This window comes from Vanessa cardui, chromosome 2, assembly GCF_905220365.1.
Source record: "Vanessa cardui chromosome 2, ilVanCard2.1, whole genome shotgun sequence".
Classification (NCBI taxonomy): domain Eukaryota; kingdom Metazoa; phylum Arthropoda; class Insecta; order Lepidoptera; family Nymphalidae; genus Vanessa; species Vanessa cardui.
This window is the reverse complement of record NC_061124.1, coordinates 4,022,999-4,043,999: the sequence shown is the minus strand read 5'-3', so window position 1 is coordinate 4,043,999 and position 21,001 is coordinate 4,022,999. Positions and strand designations below refer to the sequence as shown.

At 32.6% G+C, this 21,001-nt stretch overlaps 1 protein-coding gene across 4 annotated transcripts; it reads right to left on the bottom strand.

Annotated features, from left to right (window-relative positions):
- Nucleotides 1-1,311: 1,311 nt before the first annotated feature.
- Nucleotides 1,312-20,620, bottom strand: LOC124539893 (PDZ domain-containing protein 8). 4 transcript variants are annotated; one of them, XM_047117257.1, is made up of 15 exons: nt 20,441-20,620; nt 17,302-17,472; nt 12,704-12,886; nt 11,982-12,174; nt 11,319-11,529; nt 10,999-11,164; nt 10,421-10,621; nt 9,165-9,362; nt 8,409-9,037; nt 7,802-8,039; nt 7,091-7,199; nt 3,968-4,096; nt 2,044-2,167; nt 1,559-1,748; nt 1,312-1,485 (listed from the first exon to the last, which is right to left on the bottom strand). In XM_047117257.1, exons 2-15 carry the CDS (start codon nt 17,452-17,454, stop codon nt 1,333-1,335), a joined length of 2,877 nt encoding a protein of 958 aa, XP_046973213.1. In that variant the 5' UTR covers nt 17,455-17,472; nt 20,441-20,620; the 3' UTR covers nt 1,312-1,332. The 4 variants fall into 4 exon arrangements, 2 of the variants coding, with proteins under 2 accessions (XP_046973213.1, XP_046973221.1); XM_047117265.1 differs by having other exon boundaries at nt 1,332-1,485; nt 1,559-1,734; XR_006967104.1 differs by lacking the exons at nt 1,312-1,485; nt 1,559-1,748 and adding an exon at nt 3,531-3,621 and having other exon boundaries at nt 2,043-2,167.
- Nucleotides 20,621-21,001: the final 381 nt, after the last annotated feature.

Genomic DNA, 21,001 nt, shown 5'->3' with positions numbered 1-21,001 from the left:
CCAGTAGTAACTATGACTACGCTCATTGTGAGAGTCAGCGTGTATTATAGCTGTACACTTATGCGTGTGACGCACCAAATTTTCCGCCATAATGCGACCGCTGACATTTCGCAGAAGTTTTTTCATCGCAAAATGTTGAGGTCGATCCTTTGTGCTATTTCAGGAAAAACTGGAAAAGAGCCAATTCCCACTCTAAACGGACATTCGACGCAGTTCAATATGCGCGAGGGTCTTTGCTCCGTATTTGTGATACAGGAAAATAGCTTTTATGCACTTGGAAGAGATATTGAAATGAGTAATTCGTGAATTAATCGATTGTAAATCTACGAATTTTCTTTGTTTTGGAATAATATCCAGATGGGATTATTAGCTCAATCTAAATTAAGTTTAGTTTGTTTTTATAGTGATAAATATAAATGTTTATATAACTTTATAGGTTTGGCAGTGTTGTTCATTTCCAACGTTGTAAATCTGTTTTTTTAATCTCTCTATTTATCTCTGACAACTAACACATTTTCAAATGGATATAATTCAGTAGGTGTTCTTCAGTGAGCCTAAATATTAAACTAAAGGCAGACTTATATTTTGCTTATTAAGTGGCGGTGGAAGAAAATAATCTTAAAATTTTTAGAACTTCATACATCGTACATCACTCGTGGTGGATTAAGTTCATTCTCATTTTTTTAATATATTTTGAATTGTCTTACTTTTAAGTTTTATATGAGAAAAATTCTTGACCTGTAGCAGTAATTTAAGGTCATTTTAAAGTACGAGTATGTTATATTTAAATGGTTTTCACCCGAAACTATTTTTTCCATACAGTGAAAAAACTGAATACTGACACACAACCAATGATGTTCTAGTAAACAGATATGTCATTAACGCGCAAAAAGTGAAGACTAGAAAACGTCCTAATTGGGACGTTTGCCTTTAGTCGTTTTCATCATAATTATGCCAGTAATACGTTGTAATACATCATAATTAGGTAGTAATACGTTTTGCGTAATTAAAACAACTAGTTATCCCTTTTACTTATTGTTTTTTATCAAGCTAACCTTTTTACTTGTAACGAAATGTAAAATAAACGGTCCCCGGCGCGGCACACTTTTTTCTGTTGTTTAGTATGGGTATAACATATCTGTTTATTACAATATCATTGCACACAATATTATTATAGTATATTTCGCATGCAGCTTCCGCCCAAGTTTAGATAAATAGCTACGTTTATTACCCTTTTTACCCCGAAAAATTGAAATATTTATTAGCTAGGAGGATATCTTTAAGAAGCATAATAAAAGTCACAAATGATAATGACCAATACATTTAATGGTATCAAGTGTTGAGGCCGTCGGCGGCACGTTGCTGTGCGAGCTGTGCTGCGGCGCAGCAGTGCAGCATGAGTGCGGTCAGTGCGCACGCACGCCCCTCGCCGCCCTCCTCGCCGCCCGCGTCCACTGACGATAGCTCTTCGCGTACCGCTTGTAGCTGCCATTATAAATTTTAGTCTGTTTAATCTATAAACTTATGAGGATCAAGAATTCCTAGTATGAGTTTGTACCATTTCATGTATCTGTGTAGGGGTGAGCTTGCCGGCGAGATCGGGCGCGGAGTCGCGTGCAGCGGCGAGAAGCGCATCGGGCGGCAGCGCACTGCGGAGCGCGGGTTGCAGCATCGCTGCGACGCCGCCTTGAGCCAACCAAGTTGCGCCGCATCCGCCGAACGGATTGTTCGATTCTAGTGATTGTTTCCTAGTTGACCGTATATATTTATGTTTTTATACCAAAAAACAATCAACGATTAATCATAAACCTTATGTTATTGTTGGACTAGCGCCTCACACAAGCCTGACCATAAAATAATTATAATAAGGATAATCATATTTTAAAAGGTCATTGATGTTACAATGACTTGTAAAAACTTAAAAAAAACACATTGGTCTTTCCTCGTTAAATGAATTTAATAATAAAAAGCATAGTTTAACGATATGAAACGTCGAATTTAAAATAATAGAAAATGTAAATAAATAGTAAACTCATTTTGTACCTAGGAGTATGGCTGGGTGAGGGTGGCAAGGAGCGGGAGGACGCGTTGCTCTTGGGGGCGGATAGGGAGTGTGCAGAGCCTGCGCGTCGTAATCCCGCCATCAACGCACTCATTGCACCCCCACCTTTGTAATGCAACAAAAAACAATATAACATATATTAATAATAATAATAAATTTATCATGAAAACAAAAAAAGAACACATATTTCTCTACGATGATATAAATAATAACTTTGATGTTTTGTAGATTCCGTAATATATCATATTTGTATATGTTGTCACTAGTACAACAATTATTTATGTCTTAAGCAATTACGCACATTTCCTCTATTTCTATGCCTAATTAAATTGAAAATAATAAATTTCTTTTCCTTGTGTTTGACGATTAGTAATTACTTTTAATAATGTTGTTTGACCAATTAACAAAACTTTATAATTTCTTCAAACATATATTAGGTAACTTTTTTTATTATATAAAATAATTATAAACACCACTTTGAATAGATGTATCATATACGTAGGAAATATGTACAACCATTCCCCAGTCTAATAAATACAAAACATTAAACTAGTTATTGCGTTATACATCGTATTGCTTATACAATTAAAATCCATTTTCATATGAAGTTTTTACTAATTGGTTAGCACATCGGGGATCTCGGTAACCTCAACGAGATCGTAGATAACACATAAGAACTATGTTGCATTGTCTTTCAATTACTCAACGTGAGTCATTATCCTTGAAAATAAATTAAACCAGACCGTACATTCTATGATTGTAATACCGAAATTTCTTAATTTGTTAAGAATTTGGAAAAAAACTTCTGATTGCACAAAAAATAAAGTTGAGTAAAATGGTCGCACTTGAAGGTGTCTAGAAAGGCTCGCTAGAGAGGGTTTTTTAATTGGATGCGCTCGATAAATCAAGCAACTACGGGTAATATTATTTCGAAGTTAATTCGCTTTATTTCCTAATAATATTATAGAGGCACATATAAATCTATTATTTATATTTAGTTTGCAGCAAATAATCGTTCTGTTTCCCGTTTAGCGATAAGCGTCTAATTCTATAGACATGCTGTTTCCTTTGTTCTCAATTTGCTAAAAATGTTTGTGTATAATTTGTGTTTCCAATTACTTTTCAGTCTTCAAGATATTATCTATAAAACCTATTTATGACTACACTGAACTCAAGAGTAATAATACTATAATAACTCAAGAGTAATAGTAAAATAATATACAAGAAATTATTACGACAAAAACTAAAATATAAAACAAAAGAATAAAGCAAAAATAAAAACATTTCACGAAGCCATATACCGCAAAATTCAGATAGGGACTAATATATTACTAAACGGTAAACTATCAAGGCATCCATCTAGCATGATGATTAAAAGGGATAAATTATTCGTTAAAAGGCGTTTAACACAAACAAATGTTTCTCTGAAATTTTCGTAAAATCACAAAGATCTGGGGTAAACACTGACAGTGAGAAAAACCTGAACATATTTGTGTTGGAACGTGTCAGAAGAATCCGGGTGAGTTAATAACGTTTTCGTCAGCATTCAAGAAGCTCGTCTGTACAAAGAGAAATTAAATTTAAAATCAAACGTTTCTTGGTAACATTATTTAGAAACATTCAAATCTTCGAAAATACTTTCATGCGATTGACTATTGAGTTGACCAATTTGTTGAGAGATAACATATTAATGAAAAATGAAAGCACATCTATAAAACATTTAGCGTTAGCGTAACTATCTAAGTTATTTTGTATTCTAACTCAATTATTTATGTTTTATGACAAAGATCAAGTTCTATTACATAATATTTGTGTTCTGGATGTGTATTAGAAATCAGAAAGAACAAAGAGCATCTTTTCTAATTAGCTTATATTAATACATGAGTATTTTACCACAATTGTTACCTTCTTCATGGACATCCAAAGAGTCCTTTCTTTCAGATTTTTCATCATCGTCGGAATCAGGATCTATAATGATATCTGGTTCAGTCATTATTAACTCTGGTGGTGGACAACTTCCACCTGCATTCAGATCTGAAAGAAAACAAATGCCATCCGATAATATATATTCTAATATTATAAATGCGAAATGTATTTAGTTATCTGTCTATATACGACATACGTATGCTATTTTCTAAAGTGAGCCTAAGTTTGAATACCAAAGACGTCCTTGTACTTTGTCATAGGGCTTTGTGCAAGTCCGTTTGGGCAGCAAAATCCCACCTATCATATATTCCACCGTTAAGCAGTAACATCTAGTGATCTTGTGTTCCGGTTTGAAGGATAAGTAAGCCAGTGTAAAAGTGACATAACATCATATTCCAAATGTAGGTGGCGAATTCGTTAACTAAGAAATGATTTATATAAGAAAAAAATTATGCAGCGCCAATATTTATGGGCTGTGACAGTGTGTGTAATATAGATTATTTTTTATAAAAGCCAAACATACTTTAAATATTTATGTGGGTTATTAGTGATTATTATTATTTTATTTGAAGATACATTGTATTTAACAACAACAAGTGCTTAGTTTGTTTATTTTCAGTAAGTAGCCAAATACAAGCTAAAGTAGCAACAAAGAAACATAGAAATTACCTCGCATATAGAACTAAAAATAGAAACACGATTGACCCGTTTCGGCGGGTGCACATGTTTTATCTCCGATTTATTCCCAAATATTATTTTGATTAAATTATTACATATTAGCAAATACTACAATTCAATCCGTTTCTAAAATTCACGTAAATCTTGGGTAATAAAAAATATATCACAACATACAGTAAAGTTATAACAAAATTAACGTTTGAAAATTCCATTAAAATGGAACTTAATTCTGCTTTTATTTGACCGTAATTGGCTTATAATTAGTGTTTGTTGCACCGATTATTTTAACATGAGTAACGCTACAATTAGGAATAGTGGCACATAAGGAAACATCGCATCCGCGTTGCTCGCATCTCGCACGTAATATTCACGCAATCGTCTAAACTTTTATTTTATTCGTGACACATCGAAATGCAATTATCAAACTTCATGTAACAGCTCTTACAAAGTCTATTACGCAAGATATATTCTTAATCTATCCAGTAATTAAATTTGCAACGTCCGCACATTATATTGGGTCAAATATGTTTAATTGTAGTTCGTTATTACAGTAACAAATACATATTTTTATGTGAAATATTCAAATACATTTTACATTTTCTAAAGATAGTATTATATTTGGTCTAAAACTTTATATGTGGTGCTAATAGGCTATTTGACTGGTTTTTAAAATCGATTTTATATTATTTAGTAGAAGTTAAGGAACCCAGTAGAAGTTGATATTTTTATTTCTAGTTCATATTTGCCGAAAAATATCATATTAAAAATTCCATATTTAAATAGCGCGCAAAAACGCTACTTGGACAATATGACGCTGCAATGGGGTCAGTGACGTCACTTTCCTGTATTTTAATCTGTGGTACATATAGTAGAAAAGCAAGGTTTACAAGAAAGTGATCATCATTATAAGATCAGTCAATCAGGAGCGTTTTGTGTCACGTGAAAAACGTTTGAAAAAATACATTTTTATTGAGGGATTTTTGAATAAATGAAGTATTATTTTCAACTTTCGTTAGTAAATTACCATTTTTAGACTCTTAATATACACTGATTACAATAATTCACAATTTATTTTTCGCATTGTCAAATAGCCTGTTATATGAAAGAACAATTGATAAATTAAAGCTAAGATTAGTAGCTATTACGGAAGATACGCTATTGAATTGTTTACTTAAAATGTATATTTTTAAGCTTGATATATAAAAGAAAAAAGGATAAGGTCAATGGCCGCATTTTTGTCTTTCTTCTCGTTTGATACTTTTGGCGTAATGTCAACTGTGATATTTAAAACGTAATAAGGCCAAGAAGTATCCTTTATACTCATGTCGTAAAAGCTGTTTTGTTTATATTCACAGCAATCATTTAAAATTAAATGCGAATTAATATTTCAGTTGTTTAAATAAGAAAAACAATAGATAGTGAGCTAGAGATTTCAAAACCGTTTTCAACGTTAATTAGAGGAGAAACAAAGCAAGACAAGTTTATTTTTTACGTGTTTCATGTTGTGGTTTCAAGGGTTAAGATTGAATAATATTTGTACATGAGTTATACGCAAAGAAATTCCTACACGGGTGTCTTAAATTGAATCGAATGTCGTTGGTAACAATTATAATAATAAATGTTATTATACCGTTGCCAGAATTGAATAATGGCAAATGCGTGGCACACGGAATCTAGTTGCCATAACACAAGGTCCGAAAATGTTTTTGACAGTCGTTTGTTTTCACGACACATGAACTACTATTTTCTTTTAAAACTTCTTTTGGGAGGTATTGTTTAGTGACAATCGTGGAACATTCTGTTGACGAGACTCTTTTTTGAATAATATTTCTATGAATATTTCAGCATATATTTACGGCTAAATACTGTTTATATTTTAAAGGCATTGGTAGACATAAGGACCCACATTTTAGGGTAAGTGGTCACCAATACCCATATATAAATTAGTGCAGCAAAAAGTAACCATTCCTACATCACCAATACGCTACCAAACTTGAGAATTGAAAGGTTATATTCCTTTTGCGCGTTGCACTGGCTCACTTACCCTTACCGGAACACAACAATACTCAGTATTGCTGTATGGTGGTATATTCTATATGACCCTACTCGGCTTCACGGATGCAATTTATGCGGTGTTGGTGTACCTTACAGTACTTACAGTTTATAGCTTTTGTTCTAGTGAATACATTTTTAGAATTGGATCTTTAGTTCCGGAGATTACTGCCGACATACAAACAAACAAATTTTGCTTATTTACTGTACAGAGACAACCAGCATTGGAACAGCGTGGTGGATTATGTTCCAAACCTCCTCTCTCTCTCCTCTCTCCTCAAAGGGAGAGGAGGCCTTAGCCCAGCAGTGGGAAATTTATAGGCTGTTGTTTTTACAGTACAGAGGAGCTTGCAGTAAGTCCTGGTTATTTACCTCGGTCTTGCCTCGGAACACAAGGAGAAGTTTCTTGACACTTGGTGACACATTTCTTGTGGCAACATAATCCACAATTTCGACACTGCATCGCATCTTTGAGCCATATCTAGGAAGAAATGAGCATATTAATAATTTAAAACGTGGAGTTACGTAAATTGGTATTATTTGAGTTGCACATATGTTATATAAAAAGATAATTGAAAATGTATATGTTAATTAATAGTAGGCATTTCCATGTTGTTTCACAAAAAGTTAAATTCATTAGAATTAAATAAATAAATCTGCAAAGTACGTTATTACCTTTGTTAGTACTTATTAGATATCATTCGCTTTCTGCTTCTAAGCTTTCAATCACAAAATTGTATATTTATATCAATCTTTTGGCTAAAACAATACATAGAGAACTTTCGACATCTTTTTTTAATATTTTTTTACAATATTTTAATTGACGACGAGGTGCGGAATCTCAACTCCTCTTAAATAAAAGAAATCATTGGAAAATCATGATATAATAATATAACACTGACTTGACTTGACACTACATAAAAAGAAATTCATAGAAGTCTAAAATAATATTATTCCCTATAAAAATAGGTATGTTTACTAATCAAGATATCTTTTTTTTTAATTTATAAATATTTCGAGGTTGTTAGACAATGACAGTACAATTTGGTAGGTGATTCTATTGCACTTAGTTGAAACACGAACCTTTTTATTGCAAAAGTCGCACTGCGTGGACCTATGGAAGTGCGTGCGCACAAAGTCATGTACAGTGCGGGCGGAATGTGCGGGTTGCGCGGCGTGCGCGGGACGAGGTTGCGTTTGGCCACGGGTGGGCGCGCGCGGAGCACGGGGGCCCGCGTCCTCCCACTCCCACCAAACCAGTGCGTCTCCAAAACACAAGCACGGCTCGAAGCCTGCGTGTGATGCCAACTTGTGGCTCTTGCTTGAATTATATTATAAAATGGCATAATTTATTGCATAAAACTATAAATTTTAATAATAACTGTAACTTAAAATATGCTCTATATCGAATTATTTACTTAATCAAGCATTTGCATACGCATCTATGTTCATTATTAAAATAATTGCATTTTTTTTATCAACTCAAAAATATTTATTTATATTAAAATACAATTTTTCAATAATATCCCTAAAAAGAGTATAAAATATAATATATTCTTTGAACAAGTTGTATACAAAAACATCAATAAGGAACATCAATGCTAAAATAATTGTAAAACTACTAGTAGTGAAACTGGGGTATTTTCCAAAAAAGCTAATTTTAAACGAAATTAGCTAATAATGATATTACCTAAACTTTATATCCACGTCTGGTGGTAAAAATTGATATCGTTTCATATGATGAGGAACAGTTGAATCTTGGCACTCGCTAAGCAATGCCGCTAAAGGTATATTAAGATATCCTAATAAAACTTCTTCTTTCTCGCCCGGCACCGTGGCCCAGACGTTTATATTCAGGTACTTGTGATTTTCATTCAGTTTAAATTCGGTTTCTTCGTCAAATCGTATTATTGGCTTAATCGGAACGGTCTTCGTCCAAAACATTTGACATATCTCTACATGCTCACATTGCCTCGGCCCACCAGTTTCGAACATTTCTTCTTCTTCTAATGTACTGTCTATCTTCTCTGATACCTTGCACTCTGATGAATCCATTTTGATAATGGGAATATCCGGGTGTTTTACAGTTTTGTTCGTGGTGACCTGTCGCAGTGGTGTACTAGCACCGGAAGCGGGGGGCGTGCTTCCAGCAGAACTGTCGGAAGATTTGTTTTCAACAGAACATCTACGTTTGCGAAGAGCAAAGTTTGCGGGGCCTTCTGATGCTTTCGGGATTTGGCGTATAGACTCAGCTTTCTGTTTGACGGTGGTATCGACATCATTTTGTTGTTCCGGTGACTTCGACGGAGAATCCGTCTCCTTTAAAAAAGACAATAAATATTCTAACAATTACGACTTGTAATAATGTAGAAAAACACTATACTACGTTGGACTTTATAGTTCAGAATATAATAACTAGTACCACAATTAAAAAAATTAATCATACAGTCAAATTAGTTTTAGAAGCAGCTGAACGCATGCCCTGAAGGCGAACTCCTTCCATGACCTCAGATACTCGTCGGAATGAAAAGTTGGTGCGCAATTTTCGAGGTTCGTCTTCTCTACGTGCTGAACCTCCAGAGCCTCCTCTTCTCACACGAACTGTTACCGCACGACGCTCTACGCTACGTAAAAGCTTTCCCACCTGCCAACAAATATACATTGTCAATGAATATCTTTATATGAAGATCTTTATATGAACCGGTCTTGAAGAAAATGATTACTTTTACGTAGCCAACTAATCGTGTTAAAGAATAGTTTTTAAATAAAAAAAAAAATATATGCTAAAGCTTGCTTGCTTTTATGCTTTTGAAATATTTCGTAAATTTCTACAAAAACATTTTCCAGAGATTCCATTTTCCAAAAGAGCTGCTCGATTTTTACAATCTTGGTTTTAGAAACTACCTTCGGAATGTTTTCAATAAATACTTACAGTTGGATGACAATATATATACAACAATGCTTTATATATTCACAACAACATTGATTAGATACTTTTGTAGAATCAGTGACAATCATTGTTTTTACAAGAAGTTTAAACGTTAAGTGTTCGATTCCGCAAAACCATTACATTAAAGCAATTAAGTTAAAAAGAACACGAATCAATTAGGCATATTCAATTATTCAACACCAGAATGTATATAAGATAAAATGCGTGTAGTTAATACCTACTTGCTGACATGCAGGAGTTGTAATAATTGTATTTAAACCATTAACTTTGCTACACATACACATACATTACATCGATTGTACACAAGAAAATAATTAAATTTAAAGAATACAATGTAGGTAGCAAGGGGTTCAACTCAGTATAAGCTGAGCTAACGCACAGCACTGATTATCACTAATATTACTTTGTACTTCAAATGTTACATATGTAATAAAATCTACATACCGAACGTTTAAAAGAACACTGTTTGGGTAAGTTTAAACTTTACATTTAATACAATCCTGTAAAATTACGAGTTCAAAATTCTTGTAAAAGTTTACTTGAATAAATTTAAATTTTAAATTTTGAAATGAATTCGATGTTCGTATATATTTTTGTATTTCATGGCATAATAAAAAAGTAAAAGTTAAATTTTGGAACTGAAAAAATTACGCCGTCAGTGCTTAATTTTCTTTAAACGTTGTATTTAAAAATATCCGAATCCTTAAGACAAGTTAGACACCTTATATTTCCAATTTCTAAGAATCCATTACCTGTGCAACATTGTTCACTGGTTTGTTGTCAATAGCCAATACAACATCATCACGTCGTAGATCAGCTCTGTACGCGGGCGACATTGGTACAACCGTGTCGACTAATACTGCTCCTACTCCTTGACAACATACAAGACCTAGTGGCCCGGACACTGCGGGCAGTACTACGTCGAGAACTAATATTCCGCGTCGAAGCGATACCTGCAAAAAAGAAAAAGATATCTTATTTGATCAATAAACAATTGCAATCTCAATTCGAAGTTAATAAGCCATCTGATGGTATATAACTACATGTACATTCGTGCTTAATTAGGGTAGGGTATACAAAATCGGGATTGTACTACCAATGCATCTAGAACTCTTGTTTTTTTTTCGTCAGGTTCCTTTGGTCTGTCTAATTTGTGTCTATTATTAATTGATAAAAATTTGGTAGGCATCTCGTGTTACTTTAAAATGTTATCGTTGAGCTAATGATTTCAGCATTGACGATTATTTAAGACGATTTTGATGGCAATAACGTAGACTAAAAGAAAAAGGCTTCTTGTATTAAGTCTTGAAGTATTAACGAAAATAATAACCCATCCGTGTGAGTCAACAGCTAAGGCTGCGCGTACGCTTCCATTACTCCCAGACCAGTGTAAACGAGTTACTTCAACTAGTCGTACAGTCAGTCGACCATGAGGCGTGGGCCCATCTTCTCCATCCGTACTGCCTGGTTCTGATTTTGGAAAAAAGGGCTTATATCTGGAATTAAATACATATTTTTTAACTAACACCATGACGTATGTATGACCAAAACGTTAGTGATTTTTTAAACCACCAACAATAATATTTTTGGAATTGTTAATATTGACAAAAGTGAAACTTTTTGGTCAATATATTTGGTCAATAATCTTACCGAATTTTATAATTTGGTAATGTATGTCTTTGTGCCACGGCTCGTCGTATGTGTGCAGCGACTAATGCAGCTAGCCTCGGTTTGAGCTGCCTCCCTTGGAAACGACCTCGTACTCGTAGTTCCAAGCGAGGTGGCGCTTCGAAGGCGAGCGCCCAGTGCGTGTAAGGTGTACGCCGGAACATTACGCGCACGTTACCACTTAAACTTTCCACTGTAAAATGACATGGCACAATTCGAGTACTGGATTTAATATTGAAGCGTGTTCAATTTGCTTTTTATACTATACTATTTTCCACACCAATTATAGGAAATTCGAACTTAATAGCTATAAACAAGTACATTTCTAACGTTTAATTAATCTAACAATGCAAGTATATCCAGGTACCCTTTATAAATCTCAACATAGATAATTAAACAGGTCAGGTTGCAGTTGCGATAGTTTAGTTAACTTTTTCCTTGTTTGTATTTAAATCTTGACTGATTTCCTTCTTGTGTATTTGTCGGAAACAAAGTTGGAATTGCACTTACTACGAACACTTTTCAAAAGAATTAGATGAGGAAAAGTATCTTTTTTTTTATCTTTTTATTTCGGATCAAGTCAAGAATTTTTTAACAATTTTTTTGACACTAAGTAGGCCTTTTTTAAATAAATAAACTACTTACCAGTAATGGAGATATTGGCAATTTTTCCTAACAGCATAACAGCATCAACTTCTATTCTGAAGCTGCCATCGTAAGTTAGATCGAATTTTAAGTCTAAAGAATGCAGTCTCGCTCCATCTTCTTCCAAGTCTCCGTTAACCAGACGAAGGTTAGTGATGCTGGGGAACTCAGTGCCTACTTCCAGTGAACGGAGCTGCCAACATAAAAAAATTAAAGCATATGTGAAGCTTATTTCACATTGCTCCAGTAAATACTATTGTGGCAGATTTTAATGAGACACATGCAGGTTTCCTCACGATATACTCGCTAAGAACAAGATAACGTAGTATATTTTAAGCGTGACCTTTGTTTAAGACTTACATACTCCGTCCTCTGAGCCATCTCAGCTCTCGCTCATAACGCATTTCATTTCGATCTAACTAAAAAAACAAAAATAATCGACAGTTCGTCGGTACATGCATTGGTCATAGCATTATTTGCATGAATGAAAGTAGTCACGAACTATGATTGCAATTATGATTATTAGATAAAATACCTATATTCTTTGACATTTTTAATCTGATTCAAAGTGTAAAATAAAATGTGTTTGCATAATAACAAAGTCAAAGTTTATAACTGCACTACAATTGGACCTCTTCTCAATTTGGAGCTTATTGCACAAGTAAAATTTTTTAAATATATAAACAACATTTAGGAACATAGCAATGTTTTTAAAAACTTACCGTGAGAGATTCAAAAATCTTTCCAGAAGAAGTTTTCGCTAGTAATTCAGCTAGTTCGTTCGCCATGCGCCTGCGCAACCAGCGAGTATCTGCTGTGCTTTGCTGGAAGATGAACTGCAGCATCGCATTAAGGGCTCCCTCGGGCGTGCTTCCAGCACCTCGAGTTAGCTCGTTAAGTATTTCCTATGAAAAGAAAATTTTACACTGTTGAAACACGATAGGACCTGATATAACCTTGAACCAGGATATAACCTTGGTTTGCTGATTTTATACAAAAATTTATTTAAAATGCTATTGCATGTTTACGAAACTTACTCAAAAACCACTTCCAGTGATTAATTAAGGCAGTTTGGGAAAACCACTGCCGGAAATTTCTTTTTCAAACAAAATTTAACTTGAATACTAAGCTTCTTTCTTGGCTTCATTTTGCCCTGAACGGTCAATCCAATACACAAAATATTTCAAAAATAGCATTTATATTATAATACAAATTAAACCTTTGTTTAAAAGTTTTATTTTCTTTAAAAAATATGGTATAGACATTTCCATAAAGCAGTTTCTTTAAAGTTTTTCTCTAACTTCAATTAGCTGATTGAAGGCTTCGCCTTGCCAAAATCTTTTTATGTCTGTAATTATAGTGATTAAAATTAAATATTCATATAATATTACGTAAGTATCTGTTTTATATTTCTTTAAGGCTGAATTGTCGATGCTGAAAAACATATGACAATAAAACAACTTTGTAGGCACTATACGAAATCCATACTGCTTAGTCATTTTGTATGTTATCGAAACGTCATTTCTAATGGTATAAATAGCAGTAAATATAATATTTATTCAGTAAAAACACGTTCTTTTGAAACGACTATCGTCTCCGTCCATTTAATTTAACAAATAAACATAACCGTCACAAAATAATAATACCAAATTACTGAAATTACTTTTTAATAAACATCAAACGAACAGTTGTTTGTGTTTACATTTTACATAAACGAAATTAGGGTAACGCTAAATAAAGGGCGCTATTAGGGCTGTCGAGTCAAAACTGTTTGCAAAATTTGCTGCTACGTTATACGATTAAAAGTTCTTTTTAAAAGTATTTTTAAAATGCTCTATTTGAAAGCGTTGCGATCTTTAACCAATTACATAAATACTGTAAATAAATAACGTACTTAAAAGATTTACGTTTGATTAAAAAAAAAATATTTTTTGGTGGTCGTAATAGGAAAATTGTTTTATAACCATCTTTAATGTAAAACCGTAATACTTATCGAACTAATACAGTTTAGATTTAGATATTTATTTTAATCAAAATAAAACATGGTTTCTTTGAATTTAAAAAAGAAATGGATAGCTAGATTAAAATTTAAAGTTACATCATTACCTGTCTACATTTTTTTTATTTGATGTATAAACACGTTACAACCCTAGGGTTTTATAGGAAGGGTACAAGGTGTAACAAAATATCGTAGTACTAAACGAGCAATGGTTATATCCCTGTATATAAATATATTTTGTAAGTTGTCAGAATTGTTTTTACCTGTAAGCTGTGTTCAGCTCTAAACCGGATAATATTAAAAAAATACCAATACCAACTACCTTCTTGTTCCATTTTTAGGATAAATGTCTGTATGTATGTTCGTCTTTACAGCAATATCGTTTATAATCTAGGAAATAGTTGGCGCATTTGCTATATACATATGTATATATGATGATTTAATCAGAAAAAGATGAATTCAGTTAATTAAATTCACTTAGCGGTAGGGGCTAGGGCTTTGTGAAAACAGACGGATTCACACTCATCACACCACCAAACAATGTGAAACAATTAGTAAAAAGTAGTAATATTGTCTATGCTAAATCTAAATTGTTGACATAACGGTAGAAGGAGGACTTTGTTACAATAATTAGTACCTATATGTAGTGTAATTAGTAGATAAACAAAAAAGCTTTCTTTCCTGTGTGAATTATAAGCGAATAAAATTATTTTTACTATATTTATTTACTTTTGCACTGCGTATGTCAAAAATATTGATTGCACCGGATGACTGAAGCTTGAATGAATTAGCAAGATTTAACCCACATGATCTAAAGAAAAATATTTAAAAAATGCCTGTGAAATTAATCCGAAAAAAGACAGCCTACATGACTAGGTCTGGTAAAGGTTAACCTCGGTTTATTTAAGCTTTATTGGTGCAAACGACACGCCATTGCCTGCAGTCATTCCGCAATGACTGCAGTTTGGAAGTGTTAATACACGAAACGGTACGTAACGAAACATGGGTATATTTTTAAAGCAAAACTTCGCTCGACTTTTATTTCGTTTAACTCTCACTAAATTACCTGTCAATCTGACGAAAAAAAATGTACAGCAATATATGTAGTTTTGTGAGGAAATTTGCATGTGTATCATTTCAATAAAATTCTGTTCAATCCGTGTGGTAGAGCAACGTGTTGGAATTATCTTCCAAACCAGCTATTAAAGGGGGAGGCCCACATTTTAATATTGGTTTAAAAATTATCACAAGTGAAAAATATATCTTGATATTTCCTTTATTTATATTAATCTATGCCCAAATAACATACTATCTAAATGCAAGAAACACTATTTATATTATTTTAAAGTTAAATAATATTAATTAGAAAAATATTTTTTAAATCACATTATATTTCGCATCACTAGATTAACTTATATAGTGAAAAGTGTATCTCCACATTAAATGTTATATCATCGTTAAATAATTCGGAAGTAATGAACAAAAGACTGCCAAGGATGTCTATATATAAAATTATTAAAATAATATTAAAAAAAAAACTGTATAAAAGACTCAAAACAATATACATACATCAAAGCTTATTTTTTGTATTATTATCAGTGTGTGGAAAGGAAATCAAAAACACATCGAAGCAGCCCTCTCTGTTGATTGGTTTTTAGGCCCAAACAAGGTCTCCCCTAATCTGTCACCTATCGTTAACCACGAAGGTCTGTTGCCATGTAGCCATAAAAGTTGTAAACGTTGCACATAAAAGAATGACTTTACTTTTGATTTTGTTATCGTTCTTTTCCGTACATTTTTTTTAAATCCGGAAAAAACTAAAGTAACAACACTAGAACCGATCCATATTGAAACCAAGGCTGGATTGTGAATGCTTTAGATATTATTGTATGATGTATTTCTGTATACGAATTTTTAATCCTTTGAAGTACGTGTTGCTTTTTTTCGGTTCAATGACTTTTCAGGGGTTATTGGGTCAGGAATAGAAGAATAAATTGCTTTTATGTCTTTATTTTTAGCATGTAAAGTAAAATTAAGTTGATTGGTATGAAGTGACTGGTTCTCATTATTTAATGCTAGCGACCCGCCTGACTTCGCATGGGTGAATTGCTGTTACATATACTACAGAAAGTTATTATATGCAACAAATCATTTATGAACCTCTTTAGGGTGTACCTACAATACTGTAATACATTATTATGACCTACGAATATCTCGTAGGGCTTAGCTAACTTTTGCAATGCAATTGCAAAAATGTGTTTATTTACGCCATCGCTATAGAAACTTTTAAAATTGTCATGTTTCTCTGGTATAATATGCATGAATTATACATAGAAACCACCCTCTTGAATCACTACTTATTTAAAAAAAAGCGCATTAATAATCATTGTGTAGAATTGAAGCATATATAGGGACAGATAGTACGAAGCGACTTTGTTTGATACTACCTATGTAGTGAAATCGCTTTCAGCAATAATATACTTTTCTTCCGCAGTTAGCAAGGTCACTCTTTTCTCATAGATAGTATAATAGTGGTACAAAGGTATTACTGATATTTTTTTCGGCCCTCTAAAGTTAACACCAACCTACAATTCAAACCGAATACCTATACATAAGGAGCTGAATAAGTAGATCAAAATTTCAGCAATGTGTTTTTATAAGACAGAACTTAGATATGTTACCGAAGGTTCGCTATTTACTTTATAATGCAAGTTATCGTAAAGATCGAGAAAATAAATTACTCCGTTTTACGTTCATTTTATGTGGAAGAATATAAAGTTGGAGACTATAAAAGCTAGAATCGAATACAATTTCTTTACGTTCAGACACCGTAATATTTTTGCTATTTCTATACAAAGCGACAATCGGGGTCAATTATTTATATTTACATTGGCGGAGGAAACTAATCTAATTTTAAGATTTTATAATGGAGACTTAATTGCTTTAATTCGTTTGAAATTTTTCCTTCCCGAAACCCATTCGTGGCAAGAGTCACCATGATAATAATAACCTAAGCCACCAAACCAAACGCTTGAACTGAACCTGATGATGGAACATGGATGATTTTCAAGTTGTTTTTAATCTATCCTGGTTTTTATGAGGCATTTTTTATTCTCTTCTGAAACGTGAAGTAGATTATACTTACTGCTTCGTGATTGATGAGAAATGTTGAACAAAATCCCTGCGGACGACATTGTTTCATCTAGTTAAGTAACTACTCGTACACTAAAGATTTCATCTAGTATACTATGAGTGTATTGACCGATTAATATATTTGTTTTATTTTGTACAAAATATGAAAAACATGTTGTTTACGCTTACCGCAGGCAAGGTAACAGGTATACTGAATTCCTCTTCAACAAGTGGCTTCTTTTCAAAAGGGCGGATGTAGTACAGCAGTAGCGCTAATGGCACGGTGAGTGCGGAGGCTGCTCCGAAGAGCGCCGCGAACAGTAGCCACGTCCAGTCCGGCATTGTTTCTAAATTGATTAGCTGGCAACATTGTGTTTTAGTTAGTAAAATGATGAAGATATTCTCCTGACTGAACCTAATAGAGGAAAAAGTAGAGTACACTTCTATTCCAGTTGCGATTATCATTATTGTGTGTAATCAAATAAACTCTAAACAAATAAACTTTTTAAACCTAATTGTCTAGGCTAACATTTATATCTAGAACCATACTAAATCAACGAGACTATTATGTTTATTTGATTATTTTAACATATTAAGTAATGTTTAAAGGGTTTATTCGTATAATAAAATAATACCGCGGGTAATCAAGTTTTCTTATTTAAATTGCACGAAGTTACGAAAAATATTTAAAACTATATTCTAATGAAAACATTCTTTTAAAATAATGCAAAAAGCACAACGACCGCAAAAATATGTCACCAGCGCGTGAATTATTTTGCATAAAAAAACAAAGAAATTTAAATGAATAGAAAAGGTACGAGGTGAGCTAGAAAAGAGTTAAGTGCATTTTCTTGTACAGTATTTTTTCTAACAGGATTTACTTCAAACGGTATTCTATAAACACCTAATATTTGCATTGAAAATATTATAAGCATCGATAAAATAAAAAAAACAGCGTACTTTTAAGCCAATATTAACATCTAATTCTAGAGTGTCTAGTCAGTATTTTACGAATCACTGAGCTTGAAGGAATCGGCGTGGGATACATTTCATTCCATTTAGGCTTCTATGATTAAAAACTAAATTGTCTGTATCTAGGTGTGATATATTTATAAGTTTTATATATCGAGATAATTATGTGCCATTTGACAAGTGAATTCTATATATCTACAGATAGAATTTAAACACTACTAAACCTTTTTTGTAAAGTTTTGTATGTGTATTGCTTATTTTAAGCCGTCCTTTATTCATTACCAATACAGTTAGAATATATAAGTTTATATAATTACTTTTATCCTGTACTGTATTTACTTATATAATTAAACTGTATTTATACCTAGTAAACTAGCGGCCTGTTTTTTTTATTTACTCTTATTGACTTATTTAATCTTAAGGGATAGAGAGTTTTTTTTCTATGACTTAATAATTTCGTAATATATTAAATGGAATAGCAGATTTGACAATTCAAAATGTAGGTAAAAGCTGAAAACTTAATTTATGGTATCGCGAAGTTTTTTGTTGATATTGATATGTTCTTTAATAGTGTACATCATAATTTTGTTCTACCATCAATTGTTCCCGTAGGGCATGCGACGGAAGAAGTTTGAGGGCTTCTTTACTCCATGGTTACGTTACTTAAGTTTTACTGAGGATCCCGAATCTTTTCAAGCAATTAATATAGCTTCTGTTACTTAGGGTAAATGTAGATTTAAAATGGTGAAAGAATTTTTGGCAGTAGTTTTTGAATTTATTCATTACATATACACACCAAAAAAAAATAGTAATAATAGTACAGAAATATGTTATTATCTTCTTTTTAAGGACTTCATATTTTAAATAAATAAAAACTAATTAAATTATTCGAAACAATAATTACAAGGAATACCCTCGCTTTACTTAAATTAAAAAAAAAATGTTATCGATAATAACATCGCTATCGCTGGGGTATGTTATAATTTATCCTAAGTATAATTGCACTATTCGTGTTCATGGTCATATTCAATTACTGGAACGCTAGAGGTAGTTATACGAAAAACTAAATTATATCGAGCGTGTTTTCATTTCATCGACACTGTATTATTATTGATAGTGTTGATACTTCACTTAATGTGAGGTTGTATTTTTAGTAAACAATCCTCTAAAACATTTGAAATCTACTGAAATTATTTTCCAAACACAACTTAATTTATGTTTTTATTAATTTATTAGAAAGGAGTACGTATGGTCTTTGTTCACCAGATATAACATTTTTAAATGTTTTTTATTTTATTATATTTAAGATATTCTTTATTGTTTATTCTTTAATATTCTTTATTCATAACAAATAATTTACAGATTAAAATGAGTTCCCTGGTTCTTGTGATAAGCAAAAGCCTGTGCCACAACGAATCAGTGTGCTCTTCCATTATTATATTATATGAGATTTCGGTATATATATATACCGAAATATTTTATTATTTTAAACAATTAGAGATAGATTGGTAATACCTACATAGTCGAGAGTTGAGGCTTAGAATGATAATAATACAAATGTAATTAGTATCTTTGAAACGTAAGGATATATAATATATATTCATAAAAAAAACAATAAATCAGACCAATCTATAGATACAAAACGTTACTTTATTAAAAGTTTTTAATTTATATTTATTTCTGATTTTTAGCCGAAGTTATGTGCCAAATGTTTAGGTGTTAAGTATACAGTGTCCAAGTTAATGAGGATTAGGATTAGCCGTAAGCCTGAGAACGACAACTAAGGATAACTTAAGGAAATAACATTAAATCATTATATAGGTACTAACTTCAGATTTCGATTTAGTGCGACTTGACGGTGGAGTTACTTGAAACGTTTTAACTATAATTTCCTTTCTTCTTCCTTTGTAACATCCCCGGGGAACAGGCTTTAATCAAGACGAGTTTTATTGGATTTTTATCCATGGTTTATACAGACAGAGACCGACTTAGAGATTTTGTTTTATATTTCAGTATTATTCTTTAAGCCTTTGTCTAGTTATAACACTATTTAACGATAAAATAAAAAGATTACATGTACAATAATTGCATTTTTATTATAGTATGTTGATTTATGTAAAAAAGTGAATTAAAAATTTCATTTACTTCTAGGTTCAGTGACACAAAAAAACCGTTATGATGATTCACATTCGTGTACCCTTCGCACCCTCGTATACTGACCCATATCTACCGCCAAGGTAGTTTAAAGCTTTCCCATTATAACTGAGGTACCTAATATATACTAAGTTATAAAAAAATGTGCATTCTACAAAGCGTATGGTGGAAGAAAATAACAAGCGCCTGTTAAAGAACTCACCTTAAGATCTACCTAAAACAACTTGTCCATTATTAAATACATATTCACTACACAACAATTGACATTGAATACATAATTTTATTTATCTTATATAAATTTTGTATCTAACGAGACCGCGCTATTTGGATAATAATAAAGAATGCATCTTAGCGCCTGCCGGTAAACCGACAGCAAGCAAGATCTTTTGCGTCACTGACACTTCGCTGGGAAAATATTTTACGAAAGGTTATACAGAGCATGCGCCAATATTGGCCAATTGGACCAAAGTTCACGCAAGGTATTGGTCCCACTACCATCTGATATCGGTGCGATGCACATGCTTTGTTTACTAATGAGGCTGGCGTTAATTTTCATTAATTATTTTACATTTAATATCGTAAATTATATACGAACTTTATTCATCTTAAACTAGGTGCAATAAGATTATTATACAAAGGTAATATAAATATAGATTTCGGGAAATTACACAGACCCGATTGACAGGGACGCTTGCGCGAAGGTCAGATCGATAACCGCCATGTTATACAATACGAATGTAGGTAACAGGTAGGGCGCAAAGGG

What these genes read in the sequence shown, in the direction of transcription:
- LOC124539893 (XM_047117257.1), bottom strand. Translation starts at nt 17,454, where the DNA reads ATGCCGGACTGGACGTGGCTACTGTTCGCGGCGCTCTTCGGAGCAGCC. An exon ending in TGTTCCGAGGCAAGACCGAG is followed by an intron (nt 4,097 to 7,090) that starts GTAAATAACCAG and finishes GTTTTCTTTCAG; the next exon opens with ATCTGAATGCAGGTGGAAGT. An exon ending in TCACCCAGCCATACTCCTAG is followed by an intron (nt 1,749 to 2,043) that starts GTACAAAATGAG and finishes ACGGTCAACTAG; the next exon opens with GAAACAATCACTAGAATCGA.